Consider the following 22480-nt stretch of genomic DNA (forward strand, 5'->3'; position numbering starts at 1 on the left):
ATAGCCTTGCCAAACAGGCTCTTAATTTTCTCAGCTCCTTCGAGCTTTAGTCGCCTAACACCCTGGTCTCTTTCTCTAGCTGTACTAGCCTATCAACCCGTGCTCCCGCACGAGCTAATTAGAATTAATAGAAAATAAGGCATATAACTAATACATATCACACCCTTATTCATCTATTAAGTATTTTAACGCATACTCCAAAATACATATTTATCATTATCTAGTTGCAATAGATTTCATTTTGCATCACATTTTCATGTGCGTTTGATATATATTTAATTGAACCATTTGTTTGTGAATTGGTATTCTTATTTCTTCCATCATACATGAATAAATGGTGACACATATCATGGGTAGTATTTTTATGTAAACAATAACATAAATAATATATTAATAATAATAGAAATAGTAATTTAGAATTCTATATTGGTGCACTTTAATATTTTGCTATAGTTATATAATTTAGATTCAGATTTAGGGTTACTTTAACTTTGATTAATGACATAGTTAGATAATTTATATGCAAAATTTAGGGGATTATTTGCATTATTTTTTATAATGGCGTAGATGAGTAATTTACTTGAAGATTAGGGGTTACTTTATTCTTTTAATAATGGCAGAGGTGGTTTAGGGATTATTTTAGTCTATTTTCATGATGGTAGAGTTGGGTAATTTATTTGGAAAGATAACAGATCCAAATGACTATTATGATTATAATTGTCGGATTGATGACCGGATGTTTCTGATTTTTGTAAGAATTTTTAGAATTTCTCTATTTTTTTAGAGTGTTCACCTAGGATCCTAGATGGCTTCATGTGGAGGCTTCAAAGAAGCTTTCAATTAGTAATAGTACGATATTGTCATGCTGAAAATTAAATAAAAACTGAGACAGAATTGGATTGATCAGTGAGACGCGACAGAGCTCTATGCCTCTATGCGGTCTGCGTTGTGCCCGCTTTTGCTTGCCGCTGAGGCGCTGAAGCTTGGCATGGAGGGCGACAGCGGGTGGATCCAAAAATGGCACGGCCCAAGTCCCAGCTCTACCTCTGAGAGCCTACTGCCCACGTGAGCTGCACTCCTCCTGCACCGCTGCTGCACTTCCGAAGCTCCAGCGTGGCCAGCGCCAGCGCGCGCTCCGTTGTGACCCTGCAGTCCCAGACGCCACCACCGCCTCCATGGCAGCTGACGCCACGCCGGCACGAGGACGCGCACGGACACGCTGCGACCAGAGTCCCTCCGCACCAGACACCTCTCCTCCACCGCCCTTCCACAGGCCCGTTGTCCGCACACCACATGGACGCGCTCCTCACATTCGACCGTGCTCGCGCCTCTCCGTCGTGGCTTCGGGGCAGTGGGATGCCACCGTGGCAGTGGCACTCAAGTGCCTTGTCGCAATCCGGGTCCTCCTCGCACGGGGCACCTTCATCCTCCGCGACCAGCTCCTCGCCGCATTGCTCCGGCACCCAACGTCCAGGCGCAACCCGCTCATGGCGTTCCCGCTCGGTTGCTCCGGCCTCCTTCGCCGCCGCGTCGTGGGTCCGGTTCTCTGCGCGCTCCTCGAGCTCGTCCTCCTCCTCCGTGATGCCTCCACCGACGCCGAGTACCTCATCAAGCTCCCCAACACGCACCTAATCGCTGAGCTTGCCGCCTTCATGGCCATCGCCGACACCGTGCGCCAAGCTTCTCACCACCCCCGTCATCGGGCCCACAGCCCAACGCACTCATCTGGGAGTACGTCCGGCTTGCGGAGCAGGACATCATCACGATGGAGCATAACATTGCCGCTTGGGTCAAGGAGATGGGTGAGCGCCTCGACACATTGTCCCTAGCCGACGCGGTAGAGCTAGTGTGCGTGCTGCGGCGGGTGGAGGAGGGTTCGGCCCCAGCAATGGAGTTGAAGTGAGCGGGGCTGGACGAGGGCGTCGTGTGCACGGCGCAGCCGTTCCGCGAGCGCGCGGAGGGGGGGGGGGGGGGGTGCTACAGAGGATGGTGGAGGAGAGGCGCCTAGTGCGGAGGGACTCAGGTGGCAGCGTGTCCGCGTGCGTCCTCGTGCCGGCGCGGCGTCGGTCGCCATGGAGGCGGTTGTGGCGTCTGGGCTGGCGGGGGCCACGGCGGAGTGCACGCTGGCTGCGCTGGAGCTCAGGGAGTGCAGCGCGTGGGCAGCATGCTCACTGGCGGTCGCGGCAGTGGCGGCGGGAACAACAGCCTTCACGGCCGCAGGCGTCGGCCTTCACGACCTTACAGGAACTACCAGCAGAGCTCACGATTGGGCAAAGGAAGGGATAGAAGATAAAAATAGGGCAAAAGAAGGGTGTTTGAACTTTTTAAGCCAAATAATAAGGGACTACCATTTCTTTTAGCGTCATACAAGAAATTTACCCAAAATTTTATGGCATAAAAGAAAATTTCTCTCTTTCTTTATATTTCCTCTCCCACGTGCCGTTTGCTCTTGGAATGCCAGGGAAACGAAGTACTGTTTTCCTTTCATATTTGATTGCCACATCAGCTTACCGTTTCAAACGGCTATGGCTATGTAGGTATAGATTTGCAATTTTTTTGTTCCAAACGATTATTTTTGAAGATACGGAAATTGCTAAATATAAAAATGAAAAAAATTCTGACAACGTTATGCCTAATGATACAAATGAAACAGCGATGCCGATGCGCACGCGACTCTGAACAAAGCTGCAAAACAGCACTTGCAGTCACCATTGCTAAATATAAAAATGAAAAAATTTCTGACAACGTTATGCCTAATGATACAAATGAAACAGCGATGCCGATGCGCACGCGACTCTGAACAAAGCTGCAAAGCAGCACTTGCAGTCACCACTAAATCTATTATATTAATAAGGGAATGTTAGAAGAAGCCACCACATTCGCCTAGAAGGTCTAAAAATTCCTACGTTAATCTAAAAAGAGAAGAATTTGCACTGTCGGATTTTATGAAGATCTAACTGTCTAAATTAATTAAAAGAGTCCATATTAAATTTAGGGGTTTGGAGAGAAGGATTTACACCGTTAGATTTTATGAAGATCTAACGGTTCAAAGTAATCGTAAAAATCCATGTTAAATTCAATAAAGATGCAACGAGAGCTGTCTTCCTTAATCTGGGATGTCGAGGAGACGACGCGCGGGGATGCGTTTCGAGGTGGCCGGGAGGTTGTTTCAATGTTTCACAGGATGGCTCGCTTGATCTGGTGGGAGGCATGTGCGCATCGCACTGTTTCACACTAGATGCCACAAAACCATGCGAGAGGACGACGGCGTTGCAGCAGCGAGCTGAGGCAGACGGGAACGGGAGGATGCACACGGCATGTGTGCATCTGCACGCTTGCCGCCCTGAAGAACGAGCCCAGTTGCGGCAGCGAGCGGGCTTGGATTGATTGCCGAGAGCCCGAGACACACACGGACGGCCGCATGGGTAACAAGAGTGCATGCAGCCGCAGCACAGCAGTAGGCAGTGGCGGTACGGTGGATGCAGCAAAACATTGGAGGGGCCTAATAAGCTCCTCCCTCCTCAATCTCTCCATTTTTTCTTATGGTTGACGTGAAATCCGGTCAACATTGAATACTAGATCATACGGATCACGAACGGATCGAATCACCATGAGGCTGCGCAAACCGGTTCAACAACCTTTCAGATCGGATTCCTCAGGTTTGGCTTAAATCGATCGTTCGAGAGGGGATAACTACCAAGCTTACATGATGGAGGACGGTTAGATTTACGAGCAAACCATTAAAGGGATAACCAACACACTTACATGATGGAAAATGACTACAATTATTAAAATATTTCATATGCCATAACATATTATGTACCTATTTGTACTTAGAAAGAGACCTGTCAATAAACAAAATAAAGGTATATGACTCGGAGAGGAAAAGGAGTTCAGCCATGGCAACATCACCTGGCTTGGCTTAACATAATTATTAAAATATTTCATATTCTATAGAATATACATATGTGTACTTAAAAAGGTACCGATCAATAAATAAAGCTATAGGACTCGGACAAGAAAAAGGTTCCAGCCAAGTAAATAAACAGATGACCAACTAGCAAATTTCAAACAACAACATAACCTACGAGGCATTTTGCACATCTTGATCTTATGCGTTCCTGCACCAGGTTGTTTTTACTTCTATCTCAGCCGATACTCCACTTGCCAGGAATTCAAGTCGCTCGCCGCGCATCCCAGCCGGAGCCAGGGCATGTCCTAGCCAGAGCCGCCATGCTGCTACCACAGCCTTGCGGGCAAACGTCGCGCGGCGCGTCATGGCCGGAGCAGCTGCTCCAATCACACGCCAACAAAAAACATGAGCCTGCAGCCGATAGGATAACCCCGGGAGAACTCGAGCTACGCAGTGAATTTCTCCATGAAGGGCATCCGATGCGGAAGATGCTAATCGATTTCAAATGTATGGACAAAAGAAAATGTAAGAGGGAAAAATCAGCAGAAATAGCAGGAGAAATTAGAAGTCCAAGAAAAATATTAGAGACACCAGCAAAAACACGCCTAGAAATATCCATTGCCGATATGACACAACTCTAAAGTAGGCTAATTTATGCGATGAGATGAACCAAGAAAAATAAAAGAAAAATCAAAGTGGAAAAAATCAGGGTTGGCCCAAATAAAAAACTTTATCCATCTAAATTTCTTAAAGAAACATTTATACATTAATATACCCTATATATAAAAAATTTCAAAGAAAAGCTAAATAAAGATTCAAAATATTATAAGGCATAAATTAAAGTCCAACAAGCAAGTTAAAAGTTGTAGCATTCTGCAACATCACTACCACATTTATATAAATATATTTAATAAGTACATATAAAAACTTTGTAAAAGAAAAATTATGTATTCAAGGTGACCACATCTTACAATTAACCGTCGGACTTACATGCTAAAAAATGCACCGATATTCAAGACAATTCAATATTAAAACCAAACTCCAAATTTAGACATTAAAAGGTATATGAGAATATGCCAACGTGACATAGAAAAATTGAAAATTCAATATCATTCCTCAAGAAAAAATATAAAAAACTAGCTACTCGTGCTATTAGCGCGGGCCACCTTGCTAGCTCGTTATGATTTTAACGGTGACATGCAAACACATATTACTGTCTGGCACGGACAGTACGTTGCAAGTGTAACAAGCTCCATCACAGTTCTTCAATAATCTGGAGTTTTTGACAATATTACAGATTTACAGGACATCATCAAACTGATATAGAAAATTCAAGGCTAAGATTAGCAAGGCACACGGCCGCAACAACAACGTTTGATCACTCAAATTGACACCAAGTGTAAACAAACAGTAGCACACAGCACACCTCTATCAAATAACCCAAAACAAAGAGAATGAGGTAGTAGGCCCAAAAAACAAATTAAGATGGCACAACGGAGCAAGTCCAACCGCAGAGCGAGGACTCCAATTAAATTAAACGGCACCAGCAGAAGTAGCAGCAGCGCCGTCTTCTTCACCCGGCTTGCTGACGATCCCGGCATGGAAGAGCAACACCCAGAGCAGCCTTATCAGCTCACCGCCCCTGGCAATGGCCTCCTTGTGGCCATTGAGGTTGTCGGACGGCGCGACGTATAGGATCATCTCCGACCAGAATTCAGCCATCAACTTCCACACCGCCACATCCTCCCCTTTGACGACCATCAGCTCCACCAATTGCTCCCCCAGCCTTGCGCCTTCCTTAAGCACCTCATGCTTTGCATTTGCAGCCAGCGTTTTGATCAACCGTTGGCATCTGGCTTCTAGCGTCAATGACCCTCCTGCTGTGTAGCCGGCAAGGACACGCTCAGCGTCCTTCTTAATATCTTTGTACAGGCTCCTGCTCCATTCGTCGTCGTCAGGAAGCAACTCAGGACACCATGTGACAAGGTAGGCACAATACCGTGACAGGCGAGTGGCAGAGATCTTATAGTTATTAGTGCTCGAACCTTGTTCTTCGTCATCCAGGTGTTTGTACCTGACCTCGAGGATGCTTGTGGCGATGTGCCATGTAAGTATGGTACGAGATGTACTCTTGTTGTTGCAAGCCCAAAGAAGAATTTCACCGACTTGGCCCCGGCGGCGGAGACATGCTGTGCCATTGCTAAGGTGCCCATTTCTACTGCTTCTTAGCACTTCCATGATGCAAACTTTCACAGCTGCTGGCACCTTGATCTTCCTCTTCTGACCCGGCAAATGGAGGAGACGCCTGAGAGATACAAGCAGGGTTGTTGTGCTCGAGCGAATCTCCAGGATAGAGCATTGACCTATTTTCTCATCCCAATGCTTCATCAGCCTGCATCTGCAACGCAACAGAAGGCCAATCCATTTCTTCTTGAGAAGTGAAGAATGCTGCGAAGAGGCATGATTTACAAGGTGGCAGATGAGGGCAACTTTAGTCCAGTTGGAGCAGATGTAGGAAGCTATGTCCCTCACCTCAGTCATCACGACTAACACCAAAAGCAAAAATACTGGCACCAGATCGAGGTACATGCTTCCATAATCTTTATCCCAGGTGTCGTCGTGGCCGACCAGTTATTTAACCCAGGTTTGGCCGACCCGTTGTTTTCGAATGCAACAAATAGTGCACATAATCTAAGGGAAGTATATACCTCCGTTAGTCCGCACCACAAGCCATACAAGCGGTCTAGTCAACAAAAAACAGCACCAAGCTATGCACAATAGTGAGATAAAGATACCCAGAATGGGCAACCAATAATTTGAATAGTAGATCGGTAGGGATGAATAATAATAATCATGAAGGAACCAAAGCTCATCCGAAATAACCAAAAAGACTCTGTCACGTTCGCCGTCCTTCAGCAATAAGCTCCAGAAAAAACTGAAGGCGTCCTTGGAGCCAGCATTATTTCTGACCTTGTACCTTGCAAATCGGCACCGCAACAACTTGAACAATGCAAATGAGAAGCATAAGTCTTTTTGTGGCTTTAGTGTTGATGTTGGAAGCATGTTATCCAACCTCCAAACTCTATCAATAGTCACCAGGCCATTGTTATGCAAACTTGTCCATGAGTCATCCTTGAAAACATACCCAAGGGGCTGCTTCTCCACGTGTCTTTTCTCTTCTCCCATAACCAGTAGTGGAGGAGGTGCATCCTCAACTACCACAAGTTCACCATGGTGACTTGTTTGTTGCGACGATTGTTGCTTCATGTACCCAGAAATAAGATGGGGATTGCGTCCGAGAGCAAAGGATTGTCGTGCCTTTTCAAATGCATAATATTTTAGTACCATTTTAGTAAATATGAGAGCAAAAGTCACCACTTCAAGGGAAATTCTAGCAATCATGTACTCGGGGTGCAATCTGTAGCGGTTGGTCAAGAGAATGATATAGCTGATACCAAGGTAAAAGGTCCAGACTCCCTTAACAAACAGCTCAAATGGAGGACCCATGCTCCCACCTTCTCTACCATCGACAGCAACTACTGCGCTGGTATTGATCATGATGATCTGAACAAGGGGTGCCCATACTACAACCAGCAGCGAGTGTACACTTGGCTGGCACTTTGCAAAAATCAACTGACTGGAGAAGTACTCCCCATTGTCCAAGTCATACGGCTCTGTGGCGTAGGCATTCTCACCTGCGCCCATGGGGACAACTGTGGAGATGATAGCCAAGAACAGGGTGTTGGTTCCAAGAAAGATAAACCTGGTGAGTCGATGGTGGCGATAACGCTGGCCATAGATGCCTATCCCAACTATGAGTCCAGCCAGAATGGCACCGGCGAGCTGCAGTGCGTTCACAAGCCATATCTTCCCTTGCATGCTCTTGTGGAATGAGGACACCAAATGCGAGCAGCTTATGGTGGAATTCCCTCCAGCCATGGGCCAGCTTATTTCCAAATGTCAAGGTTAGAACGAACGAACAAGCTGTTGGCACAAACAAGCAAGTAAGCATACATAAACCAGTCAGTGTTCATCATGTGTTTAATTCTAACCAGATCAACAACAGAAATGCCCACAAGTAGTTTACCGTGTAAGGTGGAGATCTAGCTGGCTGGCGCATGCAAGATCGATCTGGCTGCCTGCTGCCCGGCCGCTCGGAATAATATATGTTTCCTTATGGATGATTACGATGCCCTGCTCAGTTTCATCTTTATTCTTTGCTCCAGTGCGATGCTTCCTTTCACATTCTTTTTTTTTTCTGAATGTGCTTACTTTTGCAGCTTTGCCTGCTCCCTATCATTGCATTTGATGCACATATATGTGATTACTGGCAAATATGTTCCTTTCTTCAGAAGCTGCCCGTCGTGGTCGTCGTCACAGAAACTCCATTTAGTACCCCTTTTTTTTTTCCTCTCCCACATGCCGTTTGCTCATGGAATGCCAGGGAAACGAAATACTGTTTTCCTTTCATATTTGATTGATGTATTCAGAAAGTGGAAACAAGAAGTTCATCTACGATCCTTCTGCATGGACTAGTAATTTAAGCGACATATAGATGTTATAAGTTTATTGATGAATTTAGGATCCAGGGTTAATCAAGATGATAGGGGTCCAACCAGTAGGCAGCAGCATCAGATGGCCGGCTGCGCCAGCCGCGCCGCCGTTGGCGGGGTCGTCCACGTCCAGCAGCAGGTGCTCCCCGAGGTCATCATCACCTGAGGCTGAGCCCATTGTTGGACGGTGCCCCGCGCGTCGAGGAGCACCAAGGTGGTGGACACTGGAGCTAGGGGGAGACGGAGAGTGGATGCTGCGTGCTCTGCTCTCGGTGGAGGGAAATGGAAAGGGATGGAGGAGGTGGTGGGGATGGTGGTTCCGCTTTTGCAGGGGAGCGTCGGATCAATTTATCAATCAGATGGCGCCTCCTCCCGTGGCTTTTCCTTCCTGGGCAGGGCTCCAACTGAGGTGGGCGGCTTGTGGTGCGTGGGTGATGACTCGGCGCGGAACAACGGTGGCGTTTATTCGGTGGCCGCCGGTGATGCCGACGTCCGGCGGTAGACTCGTGTCGTGGGCTCGTGGTGCGGCAAATAATTGGCCTGGTGGGCGACTCGTCGGTCGGTCGGGTCAAGTTGGAGCACCCACACGGCGCAGCGCATAGCGTATCGATCGGCGCGTCGTTTTCTAGAACCCGTGCGCGATCCCGCGCACTGGAGGCTTTGAACCTCCCAATCTCTCTCTAGTGTGTGAGGACGCGTATGCGTGTGTGCGCGTATGGTGTGAGTGGGTCGTCGCGTCCTTGTTTACCCTCTCAAAAAAAAAAAAAAACCGTGCGCGATCGCTAGCTGCCTTATCACCATCCCGTTTCCTACCTAGATCCGCTTTCTCCATGGGATTATATTCTTCTGGCAATTTGCGAGCCACCAGATCGTTACTTTCACCGACTGCCGTGCAGACGGAGAACACCTTTACCTTAGCTGTGATCGGAAATCCGCGGGATCCGACCGGATCAGCAGCTCGCCCTGTTCATGGTCCGGGTTCTGTGGGTTTTTTGAACCAACCCGCCCAGCCCGTAATGTAGACCAGTTGAGCGGTTTGAGACCCACGGGTTGATGGGTTTCGATGGATTCGTCCAGCCCGTCGTGAAGTTCGGCGGCCACCGCCACCATGGGCGAAACGGAGGCGACGAGCGGATGGGCGGGAGCGCCCGGCGAGCGGCACAGACACACTGGGCTCGGCGGCCGCTGCCGTGAGCGGAGCGGAGGCGCCGCACCGCCATGAGCACCTCGGGCAGACCTTCAGCGCGGATGTCTGGCACGGCCGCGCAGCTCCTCCCAGCGCGGACCTCCAGCGTAGCCATGGTGGACCTCCGGATTACTGCTTGCAGACACACCGGGCTCGGCGGCCGCCGCCGCCGCAGGCAGAGAGGGGGCACCACACCGCCATGAGCAGCTCGAGCGGACCTTTGGCGCGGCCAGAGCGAACCTCCATATTACTGTTTCCCGTGAAGCGCACCTGCAGTTGCAGCGCCATCCCTTCCCTTCTCCCTAATAAGCATCACCAACTTTCCTCCCTCTTCCACACGTGCACTCCACCTTGCCTAGTTGCTTTCTCCCTCCTCCAATCGGGCTAGCCATGGGCATCGTCCAGGAGGAGGAGACCGGCACGCCGCCTGGGGCTGCCATGGTGGTGCTGTGGGAGGCTGTGGTGGTGTCCTCCGTTGCCTGCGCTATGGCCAAGGTGCAGCTCCTGTCCGCACATTGCGTGAGAAGCATGCTCCCGTCATCTCCGGCAAGGTGCATGCGATGGCGCGAAGGATGTGCCGGTCCACCGCGGCCGTCCCTCGGCGCCGCCCCAAGGGTCGAGCTGAAGCGGCGGCTGTTCGAGGTCTTCCTCAGCGCCCTGATGGTGACCATCACGCAGACCAAGACATCCTATGCTCGACCCGGATAGAGGTTGAAGACAACATTATCTGTCACCGGGTTATGTGGTAGAACCCAAACCAAATCGAACCCGTAGAGGGTATGCAAAAGGGGTTTGAAACGGGCCGGTTTCACGGGTTTGGTGTGTTGGAACCGGCCCATGTACAGGGCGATCAGCAGCGCCCAGGATGCGATCTCCACCGGCTGCGTGCTGCCGTGACCGAGGCCGACCGGTCTGACCGGTTGGGCCTGTAATTCTAGTAGGGTTAGGGTTTTAAGTTAAGAGTCCTATTATAACCCGATTTGGAAGTGGTACGTCCTTCCCGGCCTATGAATATAAAGGCTGCGGCCGATTGAGGGTTTTCTAACCACAATTGAATCAATAAAATCTCTTTTACCCTTTTCTCTCAAACCCTAGCTTTTCCAACCCTTTTGCTGTTCTTTGCTCGTCTCTACGGCTTTTAAGGGCGTCTTGAGTGGCTTGCCGATCTCAAGGCAACCCTAGATCTTCAAGTTCCGATGGGGTCCCTCCCGAGCTCGAGGTTCTAGGTCTTCACGTGTTTCTGCCTTCAACTGGTCTGACCAGTTGGAGCGGCCGGTCTGACCGGTCGCCGTCTGAAGTCCGCCGGTGACGATCGTTGCGATCCGCGCGTGCTAGCGCACCAGTGTGTTGACCAGATTAGCATCAACATACTTTTTGGCGACTCCGCTGGGGAACAAGAAGCAATCTACATCGGTTACAATGGCTGGTGAGAAGCCAGATCCTTCCAAGGTAGATATATCTAACACCATCAACATCAGTTATGAAGATCTATCTGAGGAGCAGCGCCAGAAGTTCGAAGCCGATTTGAAGCGGCAGAACGAGGTGATCAAGGCAAGGATGTTAGCATGCTATGGGAAGACTCGGCAAGGCGTCATCGAGAAGGAGACGTTCATCATGCCATCGATCTCATCTACTACACCGCCGCCGCCTGCTCCTGCAATTTTCAATGTAAGTTCTTCCCCTCAAGATCTATACAGCATGTTATTATCTGATCTTGGGAAGAAGATCAACGATGCACAGCTATCCACGCAAAATACCTTGATTAAATCCTTGGGCCGGTGGGGTAGAACGGATCATCGATGGGCCCAGGTTCAAGTGGGCCTTCATGCCGGTTGCAGCCCACAGTTTTAGGATTCGTTTAGTGGGCTATGCGGGCCTTTCTTGCGCGATGCTGATGTTTGTTCACATCGAATGTTCGGATGTTAATTCGAGTATTCAGATACTAATTTAATATAAAATTAATTGCATAAGTTGCAAAGTATAATTAATGCATGATTAGTGGACTATTATTGTAGCAATTAGTTGTCAAATTATAGACTAATTAATCTTAATATATTCGTCTCGTGATTAAGTCTATGTTTGATATTCCTAATTAGTTTTTAAATATGCAATGTGACAGAACTTATGACTTAAACTGAGAAAAAAAACAAACGAGGCCTGAGCTTAGTTGCGTCCCGTTTGTTCCACGGTGATACACTGATACGGCCTATTAGTCCCGAACTGCTTTTAAGTTTAACCGAAACCATCTCTAGTCGAGGCCCAGTTAATGGTCAATATTTTTTTTTCCAAAAAATGAGAGTTAATGGTCAATAACAATAACCGTGACCAAACATCCGTTTTTATATGCTCCTGAAAACAAGAGAAGCCTGTGCACTATGCAGTGCTAGCTGATCGAATGATGTGTGGTGGAATGCTGAGAATTTATATCCTGAGCTTAGTCTTATAACCTCTGTAATTAGCACATTGCTCGCAGAAGTGGAATGCTGAGATGGACAGTTGGTTATAATTTTTCTGCATGGTCTCGGGACATATTTTTCCCTAGCAAGTAGTAACTGAATTCTGAGTTTTTGCTTCTATTGGTTTCTTTCAGAGAAACTACTATCATGTCATTTATTTTCTGTTGAGTAGTTTGCATACAATTAGTGCAATTCATTATGATCAATTGTGGTTGTTATGTCGAATCCATCCTGATCATACTGCCAAAAAATTGTATTTCAGTTTAACATGCTAGGCATATTTCAGTTACTGTTTGGCTAATTCGTGACTGATCTAGTTGGAACTAAAATTATGTGGTCTATGTTGTTTCCCTTCCATGAAGTTTTAGCATGATGTTTAGTGTTGGTCTTGTGTTGAAAAGGGCTATCAAGTTGCAGTGTCTGACCTTTTGGACACACAATTGGAGATATAAGCATCCAAGTTATCATTTAATTTCACTGCAGAACTTTTGCATTTTTAAATATGAATCTTGGAAACTCTGATGTTTTACTAAAAACTTGGAAAAATGCTGACAACGTTGTGCTGTCACAAAGGGCTCCTCTCATTTCTTCAGTCTTCTTGAATTCAGGACTCAAAAGTCTGTGAAACTCAAATGATTTGACTTGTTATGGACCATACATTGGTGGAAAAGTTAAATATATGCACACAGACTTGTTGGTCTGGTATAAGGTTGTTGACTTGTTTCAGAATTTTTCTGTTATTTTCTCACATATCTGAAGCTCGTATCTTGAGCCCAGTTTTGTAGACCCTTGGCAGTAGTCAGTGTATATGAAAAATCAAATTGTAATTGCTGAATTGGAACATTGGTTTTAATTTCCATGCCTGGTATCTTTTCAGATCGTGGTACATTATCATCGCTGGCGAGGCTCACTGATGTCTGATGTGCCGCTGAAGACCTTGCGACATGGATGGATCCATCATCTTAAGTGGTTGAGCTGCTGCTGCCGCTGGCTTCTTGCAGACCAGAAACTACTATCAAACCTTTTTTTTTATGTGTAGTTGATGCATGAATGGTGTATGATCAACTTTGGTTCTTGCTGAATTCGTCCTGAACAATATGGTCGGAAATTGTATCTCAGTTTCACGTGTAAGTTATGTTTGCTGTTTGGTTAATGCTTCAGTTAGCTACATGGAACTAAATTATGTGGAGTCTGTTGTTTTCTCTTTCCTGATATTGCCCTGTTTGGTTTCCAAAAAATTTCCTACCCATCATATCAAATCTTTTGACACATGAATAGAGCATTAAATGGAGTTGAAAAAAATAACTAATTACGCAGTCTAACTGATTAGCACAAGATGAATCTTTTAAACCTAATTAGTTTTTGTCAAGTAACAACGAAATGTGCTACAATATCAAATCCAAACTTTTCACCAACTAAACACACTCATTAGGTGTCGAGAGGTTGTTAGTGAAAGAGTGAGAGCCAAGACAATCTTCTGTATTGATCTCAAGTCACAATATATAGATTACAACAGGCAGCGCCTGTGGACGCGGTTGTGCAGCGAGCGCACCGGGCGAGCGCGCTACGTGGAGCGAGACCCGTGCGGGAGCTGCGCGTCGTGCGTGTCGTGCGCGAGATGCGCGCGTGCATGCGTGGCGAGGCTGTTTGGCGGAGCCGCCGGCCAAGCGCAATCGAAGGAGGAGGCGAGAACGTGAGGAACTCCGTCAACACCCCCCCGCAGTCGCATGTGTGGTCGCCGCGACACATAGACTGGATCGAAAGTCTTCGAACGTTGCCGTAGGAAGTCCCTTCGTCATCACATCCGCGAACTGCTGCGTGGTCGGAACATGAAGGACACGGAGCTCACCGAGCGCGACCTTCTCTCGAACAAAATGAATGTCGAGCTCGATATGCTTCGTGCGCTTGTGATGGACCGGGTTCGCGGACATGTACACTGCCGAGATGTTGTCGCAGTAGGCCACAGACGCCTTGTCAACGGTGCAGTGAAGCTCGCCGAGCAGCTGCCGCAGCCAGATGCACTCGGCCGTCGCGTTCGCCACGGCACGGTACTCCGCTTCCGCGCTGGAGCGCGAGACCGTCGGCTGCCTCTTCGACGACCACGACACCAAGGAGTCGCCGAGGTAGATGCAGTAGCCGGAGGTAGACCGTCGCGTGTCCGGGCACCCGGCCCAGTCGGCGTCGGAGTAGGCAGAGATGTCGAGATGCGACGAGGCACGGAGATGGAGGCCGAGGCCGGTGGTGCCGCGGACGTACCGAAGAACACGCTTCAGGAATGCCAAGTGACCCGCGCGTGGATCATGCATGTGTAAGCATATCTGTTGCACGGCGTAGGCGAGGTCTGGCCGCGTAACAGTTAAGTACTGCAACGCGCCGGCGAGACTCCGGTAGGAGGATGGATCGCTGACCGGTTCACCCTCCGCAGCGGGGAGCTTGCCTTTGACATCCACCGGCGTCGAGATCGGCTTGCAGTTGGCCATCCCAGCACGTTCGAGGATGTCCTCGGCGTACTGCTGCTGCGAGAGGGCGAATCCATGGGCGGTGCGCGTGACGCTGATGCCGAGGAAGAAGCGGAGAGGTCCCATGTCGCGGACGGTGAATTCGGCGCGAAGCCGGCCGATGATGCGCTCCAGTAGCATCGTGGAGGAGCCGGTGAGCACCATGTCGTCGACGTAGAGGAGAAGATATGCGAGCTCGTTGCCTTGCCGTAAAACGAACAGGGAGGCGTCGGAGCGGGCAGAGACGAAGCCGAGCTTGGCGATGAACATCGCGAACCGCTGGAACCACGCGCGTGGGGCTTGTTTGAGCCCGTAGAGCGAGCGGTCCAGGAGGCACACGGCGTCGGGTTGCTCTGGGTCGACGAAGCCCACCGGTTGCTGGGAGTAGACATGTTCCTGCAAGTGACCATGGAGGAAAGCGTTGGACACATCCAGTTGGCGAGTCGGCCAGCCGCGCGACGCCGCCAGAGTCAGCACGGTGCGGATGGTGGCCGGCTTGACCACTGGAGTGAAGGTTTCCCCGAAGTCGACGCCGGCGCGCTGAGAGAACCCCCGCACCACCATCGTGCCTTGTATCTCTCAAGGGAGCCGTCAGGGTGGAGTTTGTGCTTGAACACCCACTTGCCGGTGACAACGTTGGAGCCGGAGGGTCGCCGAACAAGGCGCCAGGTGCTGTTGGCGCGCAGGGCGTCGAACTCGCGTTGCATGGCCGCGCGCCAATTCGGATCCCGGAGTGCCGAGCGTGCAGAAGACGGGATCGGGGAGATGACGCCCAGTGGGGATGTCGGAGTTGCGTCCGTGGCGAGGGCGTACTTCGGATTCGGCTTCAGGTGTCCGGTCCGAGCTCGTGTCACCATGTGGTGGGTGTGGCCGGCCGGTACGGGTGCGCTGGGTGGAGCGGGCTCGGACGTGGTCGCAGGGGCACGGGCGGAGCCGGTGGAAGCGTCCATTGAAGGCACCTGCAGAGATGGCGATGGTGACGCAGAGGCCGCGCCGGATGATTCCGGGAGTGGCGGCGTGGCGGCGGCGGTCGGAGCAGGTGGTGCGTGGTGCAACCGGCGCCGCTTGGGCGGCCGAGGCGAGGTGACCGCGACCGGCACGAAGACAGTGTTGTCGATCACAGGGCCGGGAACTGGTGCGGACGACGGAGACGGCGGCGCATGGTACGGGAAGACGGTCTCGTCGAAGACCACGTGCCGCGACACGATGACGCGCCGAGAAGCCAAGTCGAAGCAGCGGTAGCCCTTGTGGTCCAGCGGGTACCCGAGGAAGGCGCACGCCGAAGACCGAGCGCTCAGCTTGTGCGGCGTGGTGGCGGCGAGGTTGGGGTAGCAGAGGGACCCGAACACCCGCAGGTGCGCATAGTCCGGTGGCACGCCGAAGAGATACTCGAATGGGGTCGCCGTCCCAGTAGCTCGACATGGCCGCCTGTTAAGGAGATAGGTAGCAGTAGACAGCGCCTCGGCCCAGAAGGACGCGGGCATGTTAGAGTGGATAAGCATGCTGCGAACGCTGTCGTTTAGGGTGCGGATGATGCGCTCCGCTTTGCCGTTTTGTGGCGACGTGTAGGGGCACGAAAGCCTTAGCGCGATGCCGTGATCGGCGAGGAACGTGCGGAGGGCGAAGTTGTCGAACTCTTTCCCATTGTCAGTTTGCAAGGCCAATAATGGAAGCTGAAACTGAGTGAGGATGTAGGCGTGGAAGTGCTGAATAAGGGGGAAGACCTCAGGCTTTGCACGCAAAGGGAAAGACCATGTATAATGAGTAAAGTCATCGATGATTACAAGATAATATCGGTAACCAGAGTTGCTAACAACAGGTGATGTCCAAACATCGGCATGAACAAGTTGAAAAGGGAAATAGCTAACGGACTCAGAAGCTGAAAAGGGAAGCCGGACATGCTTTCCAAGCTGGCAGGCGTGGCAAGTGTGGCCGGCAGTTTTATTGGTCTCGAACTGAAGATCTTGATGAGACGGCAGGGCGGAGTGGAGACCTGGATGTCCAAGGCGCTAGTGCCAAAGGTCGGTGGAGGCGAGCAAGGCTTGTGGCGCCGGAACATGCAGCGGGTACAGGTCGCCAGAGCTGTTACATCGGAGCATCTCCGTTCGAGTGGGTAGATCCTTGATGGAAAAGCCAAAGGGGTCAAACTCGACGCTAACATTGTTATCACGAGTAAGGGAACGAACGGAAACTAAATTCTTAATCAGATCGGGCGAGACAAGAATGTTGCGGAGGTGGAGAGGAGCAGTGGAAGTGGGAAAGGAAGTCGCCGCCTGGTGGGTGACGGGAAGAGTGGCCCCGTTGCCCACGGTAATGGGAGCAGCTCGTGGTAGGGGACGGAGAGAGTGGAGGTTACCAGAGGAGCCAGCCATGTGCGACGTAGCGCCGGTGTCGAGGAACCACTCGGAGGAGCTGGAGCCGGCGGGTGGAACACCGGCATTGGCGAGGGCGGCGAGGAGGGCGCTCTGGTCCCAGACGCCGTGCGCGGGAACGCCCTGAGGTGGATCAGGTGCAGTCGAGGCTGGGCCGTTGGCTGGCGCGGGGGCGGCGTAGTGGGCCTGATGCGGGTTGGAGCCAGGACGTGGGCCGAGGACGCCGGCGCCGGGGTGACGGAACGGCATGGGCCACGCCTGGACCATGCCGGTCCACGGGTTGTAGCCCGAGGCCCGCGAGGCATTGGGGAAGGGGGGCCTGGACACGGTGCCGCCGCCGGAGCCCTGGCCGGCAGCGGTGGCGGAGGCGGAGGTCTGACCCCTGGAGGGAGCCGTCTTCTTCTTCTTCTTGGAGGATGACGATGCCTTGCCAGGAGCGCCGGACTGGCCCGTCGGGGCAGAGGCCCGACCGGAGCCATTGGCGGTGGCGACAAGGGCGTGGTGGGACGCCATCTTGGACTGCTCCTTGTCGTAGAGCTCCTCGAGGAGCAGATAGGAGCGTGCAGAGAGGAAGGTGTGGGGCGGGTGCTTGGCGGTGAGGGCGGAGACGGTGTGGCGGTACTTGGGGGAGAGGCCGCGGATCAGGTTCAGAACCTGGCTTGGTTCCGAGACGGGCTGGCCGATGTCGCGGAGGGCGTCGGCGAGCTGCTTGAGCCGGGCGGTGTACTGGCCGATCGTCATGTCTCCTTGGTAGAGGCCGCGGAACTCCGCCTCAAGGTAGACCGCGCGGTGGAGCTGGTTGTCGCGGAACATGTCGTCGATGCGCTCCCAGACCTCGTACGCGGTGGCGTCGGGGGCGCGAGCGAAGTCGAGGACATCCCGGGACACGGAGTTGTATAGCCAGCTGACGATGCACTGGTCGACCATCATCCACTCCTGATCGCGGCGTTGGCGGCGGGTCGGGGGCACGGCGACGTGTGCGGCGAGGCCGAACTTGCCGATGACGGAGTCGAAGAAGCACCGCCATTCCGCGTGGTTGGGCTCGGCGACGTCGAGGACCACCGGAACATGGGAGCGGATGTTCACCGTTTGCAGCGTGCTTGCGGAGAGCGGAGGAGGTAGCACCGGAGCAGCGCCGCTGTCGGCAGCGGAAGACGAGGAGGAGGATGAATCATCGTCGTGGACGGAGCCGTCGATCCCGTAGAGAGGGTTGACGGCAGAGGACATGGTGGGGAAGAACGAGGAGGAGAAGGATCAGAGTTGAGCAACTGATACCATGAAAGAGTGAGAGCCAAGACAATCTTCTGTATTGATCTCAAGTCACAATATATAGATTACAACAGGCAGCGCCTGTGGACGCGGTTGTGCAGCGAGCGCACCGGGCGAGCGCGCTACGTGGAGCGAGACCCGTGCGGGAGCTGCGCGTCGTGCGTGTCGTGCGCGAGATGCGCGCGTGCATGCGTGGCGAGGCTGTTTGGCGGAGCCGCCGGCCAAGCGCAATCGAAGGAGGAGGCGAGAACGTGAGGAACTCCGTCAACAGTTAGTAGCAGTAACTTGGCATTAGGTGTTGTTTTCTCTTGGCATCGGGTGTTGTTGTCATGCTGTCGAGAGGTTGTCAGGTAGCTGTAACTTGTTATGGACCATACGTTGCTGTAAAAGTTAAATGACTTTCGTGAAAACCCGTGCAAAATATAGCAAAAAAATCATACAAATTCACAAAAAATTACACAGGTAGATGAAATGATGATACAAAATCTTGTAAAATTTGTTATTTTTATATCTCACAAAGAAGTCGAGTTTGGATAGGATATTTTACAAGGTTGTGTATCATCATATCATCTATATGTGTGATTTTTTTCGTGAATTTAGATGACTTTTTTGTCGTGGTTTGCACGAATTTTCACGAAGGTTTAGTTTTCACTAGATATGTTAAATATGCCCGCAGACCTCTTCACCATGTTTTCTTAAATTAACTCAACGTGCCGGTTTAAATACGAAGATTTGGTTCATAATTTAGTTTCAGCACAGAGCTATGGTCATTTCGGAATTCATTGAAGAACATCTTTTTTTTTACAGCACAGGGCAAATTTTGCCTAAAAGAAACGGAGTCAAAGGTTGTCTCAGTTCTCTCGACATCTTCCCCCAATCCCGAACCCCACCCAAACCCTCCGCATCCCGCCGACCATGGCGCCGCCACGCCCGCCTCCGCCGCTGATCGACGACGTCACCGCCGAGATCTTCGTCCGCCTCCCGCCCGACGAGCCCCAGCATCTCTTCCGCGCCGCCCTCGTCTGCAAGCCGTGGCTCCGCGTCCTCTGCGACCCGGACTTCGGCCGCCAGTACCGCGCCTTCCACGGAGCCCCTCCCCTCCTCGGCCTCCTCCAAAGGCGCGAGATCGCCCAGGGGAACCGCGCCCTGCGCTTCGCCTCCACCACATCGATGCCCGCCTTCCCCTACCCGAGCTCCGACGGTAGCCACATGCGCCCCCTCGACTGCCGCCACGGCCGCGTGCTCATCCACATGCTGAAGGGCCGGGATGTGGATCTCCTCGTCTGGGACCCCGTCACGGGCGACCACCGCCGTCTGCGCCAACCCTGCATTCACTGGATGACCTACGGCGCCGGCTGCGCCGCGGTGTTCTGCGCCGCTGAAGGCTGCGACCACCTCGACTGCCACGGCGGGCCCTTCCGCGTTGTCCTCGTGGGCACCGACAACGACCTGGATAAACTATGGGCGATCGTGTACTCATCTGAGACGGGGGCATGGAGCACGCCGACTTCTATTTACAGTGGCCGTGCCGGCTACGTCGATACTTGGCGAGGCGCCGTTGTAGGAGATGAAATCTACTTCATTCTTTCACGGAGTCCTATGATTGTCAAGTATGATTAGCAAGAATTGCCTGTCTTTGATTGACCCACCACCACCAGGTCCAGAAGTGTACTGCTATTCAGCAGCCCTCATGGAGATGGAGGACAGTTCGTTGGGGCTCGCTGCCATTGAGGATTCCATCCTTCATATCTGGTCGAGGAAGGTGAATACAGAGGGAGCTGCCGAGTGGGTTGATTGCAGGGTCATCGACCTGGAGAAGATCATGCCCATGGCCAAGCCCTGTGACGGTGATGGAGCATATGTGGCTGGCTTTGCAGAGGGTGTGGATGCCATCTTCGTGAGCACAGATGTTGGCTTATTCACGATGGAGCTCAAATCTGGACGCGTGAGGAAGGTTGACGAACCTGGGATCTGCTATTCCGTCTTGCCGTACATGAGCTTCTACACTCCTGGTATGGTACTAGCCCTTGCTTCTTCGCCCTGCATTTTACAGCTTCCATGTCCCTGTTAAGGACCAGGACGGCAGGACCATACATTGGTCAAATTATAAAATATGCATTGAAACTTGTTATGGTATTATCTTGTTATCTCTCTTCAGACTTTCTTGGTACAGAATTCTGTTATTCTCTGGGATTGCAGAAGCTCACATGTCAAGCTCAGTCTTGTAACCTTCGGAGTATGGTACAACCAAGTCATTTACTTTATGTATGTGGTTCTCTTGTCGAATTCATCTTGATCATAATGTTGAAAAGTTGCATTTCAGCTTAGTATGTCAGGCAATTTTCAGCTACTGGGACAATGCTCAACTGAGCTACTTGGAACTAAAATTACTTGTAGTTTGTCTATGTCCCTTCCCTTTCACGAAATTTTAATATGACATTCAGTGTTTATCTCATTCAAAAGAGGTGTCAAGTAGCAGTGTCACTACATCAGATTTTTTGGACAAACAATTGGAGATACAATATCTGGGTTGCAATTTGCTTTCACCCAATATGCTATCATTTGTAAATAGATTGAAGATCATCTTCTAACAGGTTTGGAACTCAAATGTTTTATAATTTTACTTGGAAAAATGGTTTCAAGGTTATCCTGTCAAAAACCAGAAAGGCAACTGTTGTTTCTATGTCCATTGTGAAGTCTGAACTCAAGTTTGATTATTTTTCTGCTGCTATTATATGGAGCAGCCCATTGTATGCAGGGTAAATTTCTCCTTTTCTTTCAAACCGTTGATTGGTCAAACAGTTCATCATTGTTTTAAAGAAGGAATGAAAATGTTCATACAAGCAAATCTTCAGAAAAGAAGGCTGGGGAGGTAAAGGAAATAGAAAGCGGGAAATCACTACTCCAGACTCTGGTAACAGGCCACACTGAGAGAAAAAAGTTATGTAGTTAATAGTTTGTGCACTTGATGAAGCATGAGGTGGCTTTTAGGCTATTGCAAATATTTAAACGACCTTGTACTTTCCTGCCGCCCTGCATTTTCTGTACTGTGCCTATATGTTTGCTTGGCTTGTTGACACTGGTTTTTCAACAAAGTCATACTATAATTAGTAGTCTCTAAAGATTACCACATACCATTTGTGGGTGGTAGTACAAACTGAATACATGGCATCAGAAAAACGACCTTAATTTGAAATCTAAGATTTCACATGTTATGGACTGCATTGGTAGAAAACTAAATATGCAGGCAAACTTGTTCATCTCATGTTATGCTGTTACCTGTCTTTTCAGAATTACTCTCAGTTGTGTAAACCCTTGGCAGTAGTACTTGTATATAGACAATCAAATTGTAAACACTAAATTGGAATGCTAATACGTGCATGGTATCTTTTCAGATCGTGGTAGACTGTCATCGCCTTGCGAGACTCCCTGATGTCTGATGTGCTGCTCCAAGAGGAAGACTGGATGAAATGGATGAACCTATCATCTTAGGCCTGCTTCTGGTGCCTTTTGGTCTGGAAGAGCTACTACTATGAAATCCTTTGTTTTCTATTGAGTTGTTGAAGTTCGACTGGTGCATTCCATTGTGAAAGTTAGCTGTGGAGTGTGGACGTTCCTTCTTGTTATATTCATCCTGATCCTATGGCCGAAACCCAAAAGATTATACACAGTCCAGGATGCTGAATGCCACAATGCCAGGCACATTTTTCAGTTACTGTTTGGTTAATGCATCATTCGGCTACGTGGAATGAACTGCAATAAGTCTCCTTCCGAGGCCTCGTGTAACTCCCTGGGTTGAACCAGGTCAGAGAGTTCTTCAGGCTAGGTTACTCCTTCCTAGTTCCTAGTAGCTTCCTTCCCCCCTTTTCTCTTCTCGCTACTTTGCCTGCTCGGACTTATGTATTTGCAATGGAAATGGGGTTGGCCTCGATTCAAAAAAAAAAATTCGTCTACGTGGAACAAATTGCGTGCTGTCATTCTTGTCCTGTTATAAAAATAGCATTGGCATTCACTGTTAGTTTTATGTACGCCAAGATTATTTCAATTTAGTAAAGGACTTGTATCCGGTTAGAAATGGTGGTGAGTTTTAGTCACCTGTCGTTGCATCTATGCTTTCGGTTTCTCTGGGAACTGAAGGGAAAAAATAGTTCTGGACTTCTGGGATAAATCGAATGGAGTAGGCCAATAGCTTGAAGCCTGCAATTCAAGATACAGGCCATCAGGTAATTTGTT

The 22480-nt window shown here is 50.3% G+C and overlaps 2 protein-coding genes and 1 pseudogene across 4 annotated transcripts; 2 read left to right on the top strand and 1 right to left on the bottom strand.

Moving 5' to 3' along the window:
* Positions 1 to 1175: 1175 nt before the first annotated feature.
* Positions 1176 to 2286, top strand: LOC120659567 (annotated as a pseudogene).
* Positions 2287 to 5446: 3160 nt separating this feature from the next.
* On the bottom strand, positions 5447 to 8821 carry LOC120659570. Its single transcript, XM_039937763.1, has 4 exons — positions 8530 to 8821; positions 8001 to 8445; positions 6690 to 7897; positions 5447 to 5849 (listed from the first exon to the last, which is right to left on the bottom strand). Exons 3-4 carry the CDS (start codon positions 7850 to 7852, stop codon positions 5447 to 5449), a joined length of 1566 nt encoding a protein of 521 aa, XP_039793697.1. The 5' UTR covers positions 7853 to 7897; positions 8001 to 8445; positions 8530 to 8821.
* A 10278-nt stretch (positions 8822 to 19099) lies between these two features.
* On the top strand, positions 19100 to 22000 carry LOC120661187. 3 transcript variants are annotated; one of them, XM_039939936.1, is made up of 3 exons: positions 19107 to 20259; positions 20406 to 20512; positions 21643 to 22000. In XM_039939936.1, exons 1-3 carry the CDS (start codon positions 19860 to 19862, stop codon positions 21685 to 21687), a joined length of 552 nt encoding a protein of 183 aa, XP_039795870.1. In that variant the 5' UTR covers positions 19107 to 19859; the 3' UTR covers positions 21688 to 22000. The 3 variants fall into 3 exon arrangements, 2 of the variants coding, with proteins under 2 accessions (XP_039795862.1, XP_039795870.1); XM_039939928.1 differs by lacking the exon at positions 20406 to 20512 and having other exon boundaries at positions 19100 to 20259; XR_005669821.1 differs by lacking the exons at positions 19107 to 20259; positions 21643 to 22000 and adding an exon at positions 20992 to 21031 and having other exon boundaries at positions 20316 to 20512.
* Positions 22001 to 22480: the final 480 nt, after the last annotated feature.

The sequence above is a fragment of the Panicum virgatum genome, chromosome 2K, assembly GCF_016808335.1.
Source record: "Panicum virgatum strain AP13 chromosome 2K, P.virgatum_v5, whole genome shotgun sequence".
NCBI classification, from domain to species: Eukaryota; Viridiplantae; Streptophyta; class Magnoliopsida; order Poales; family Poaceae; genus Panicum; species Panicum virgatum.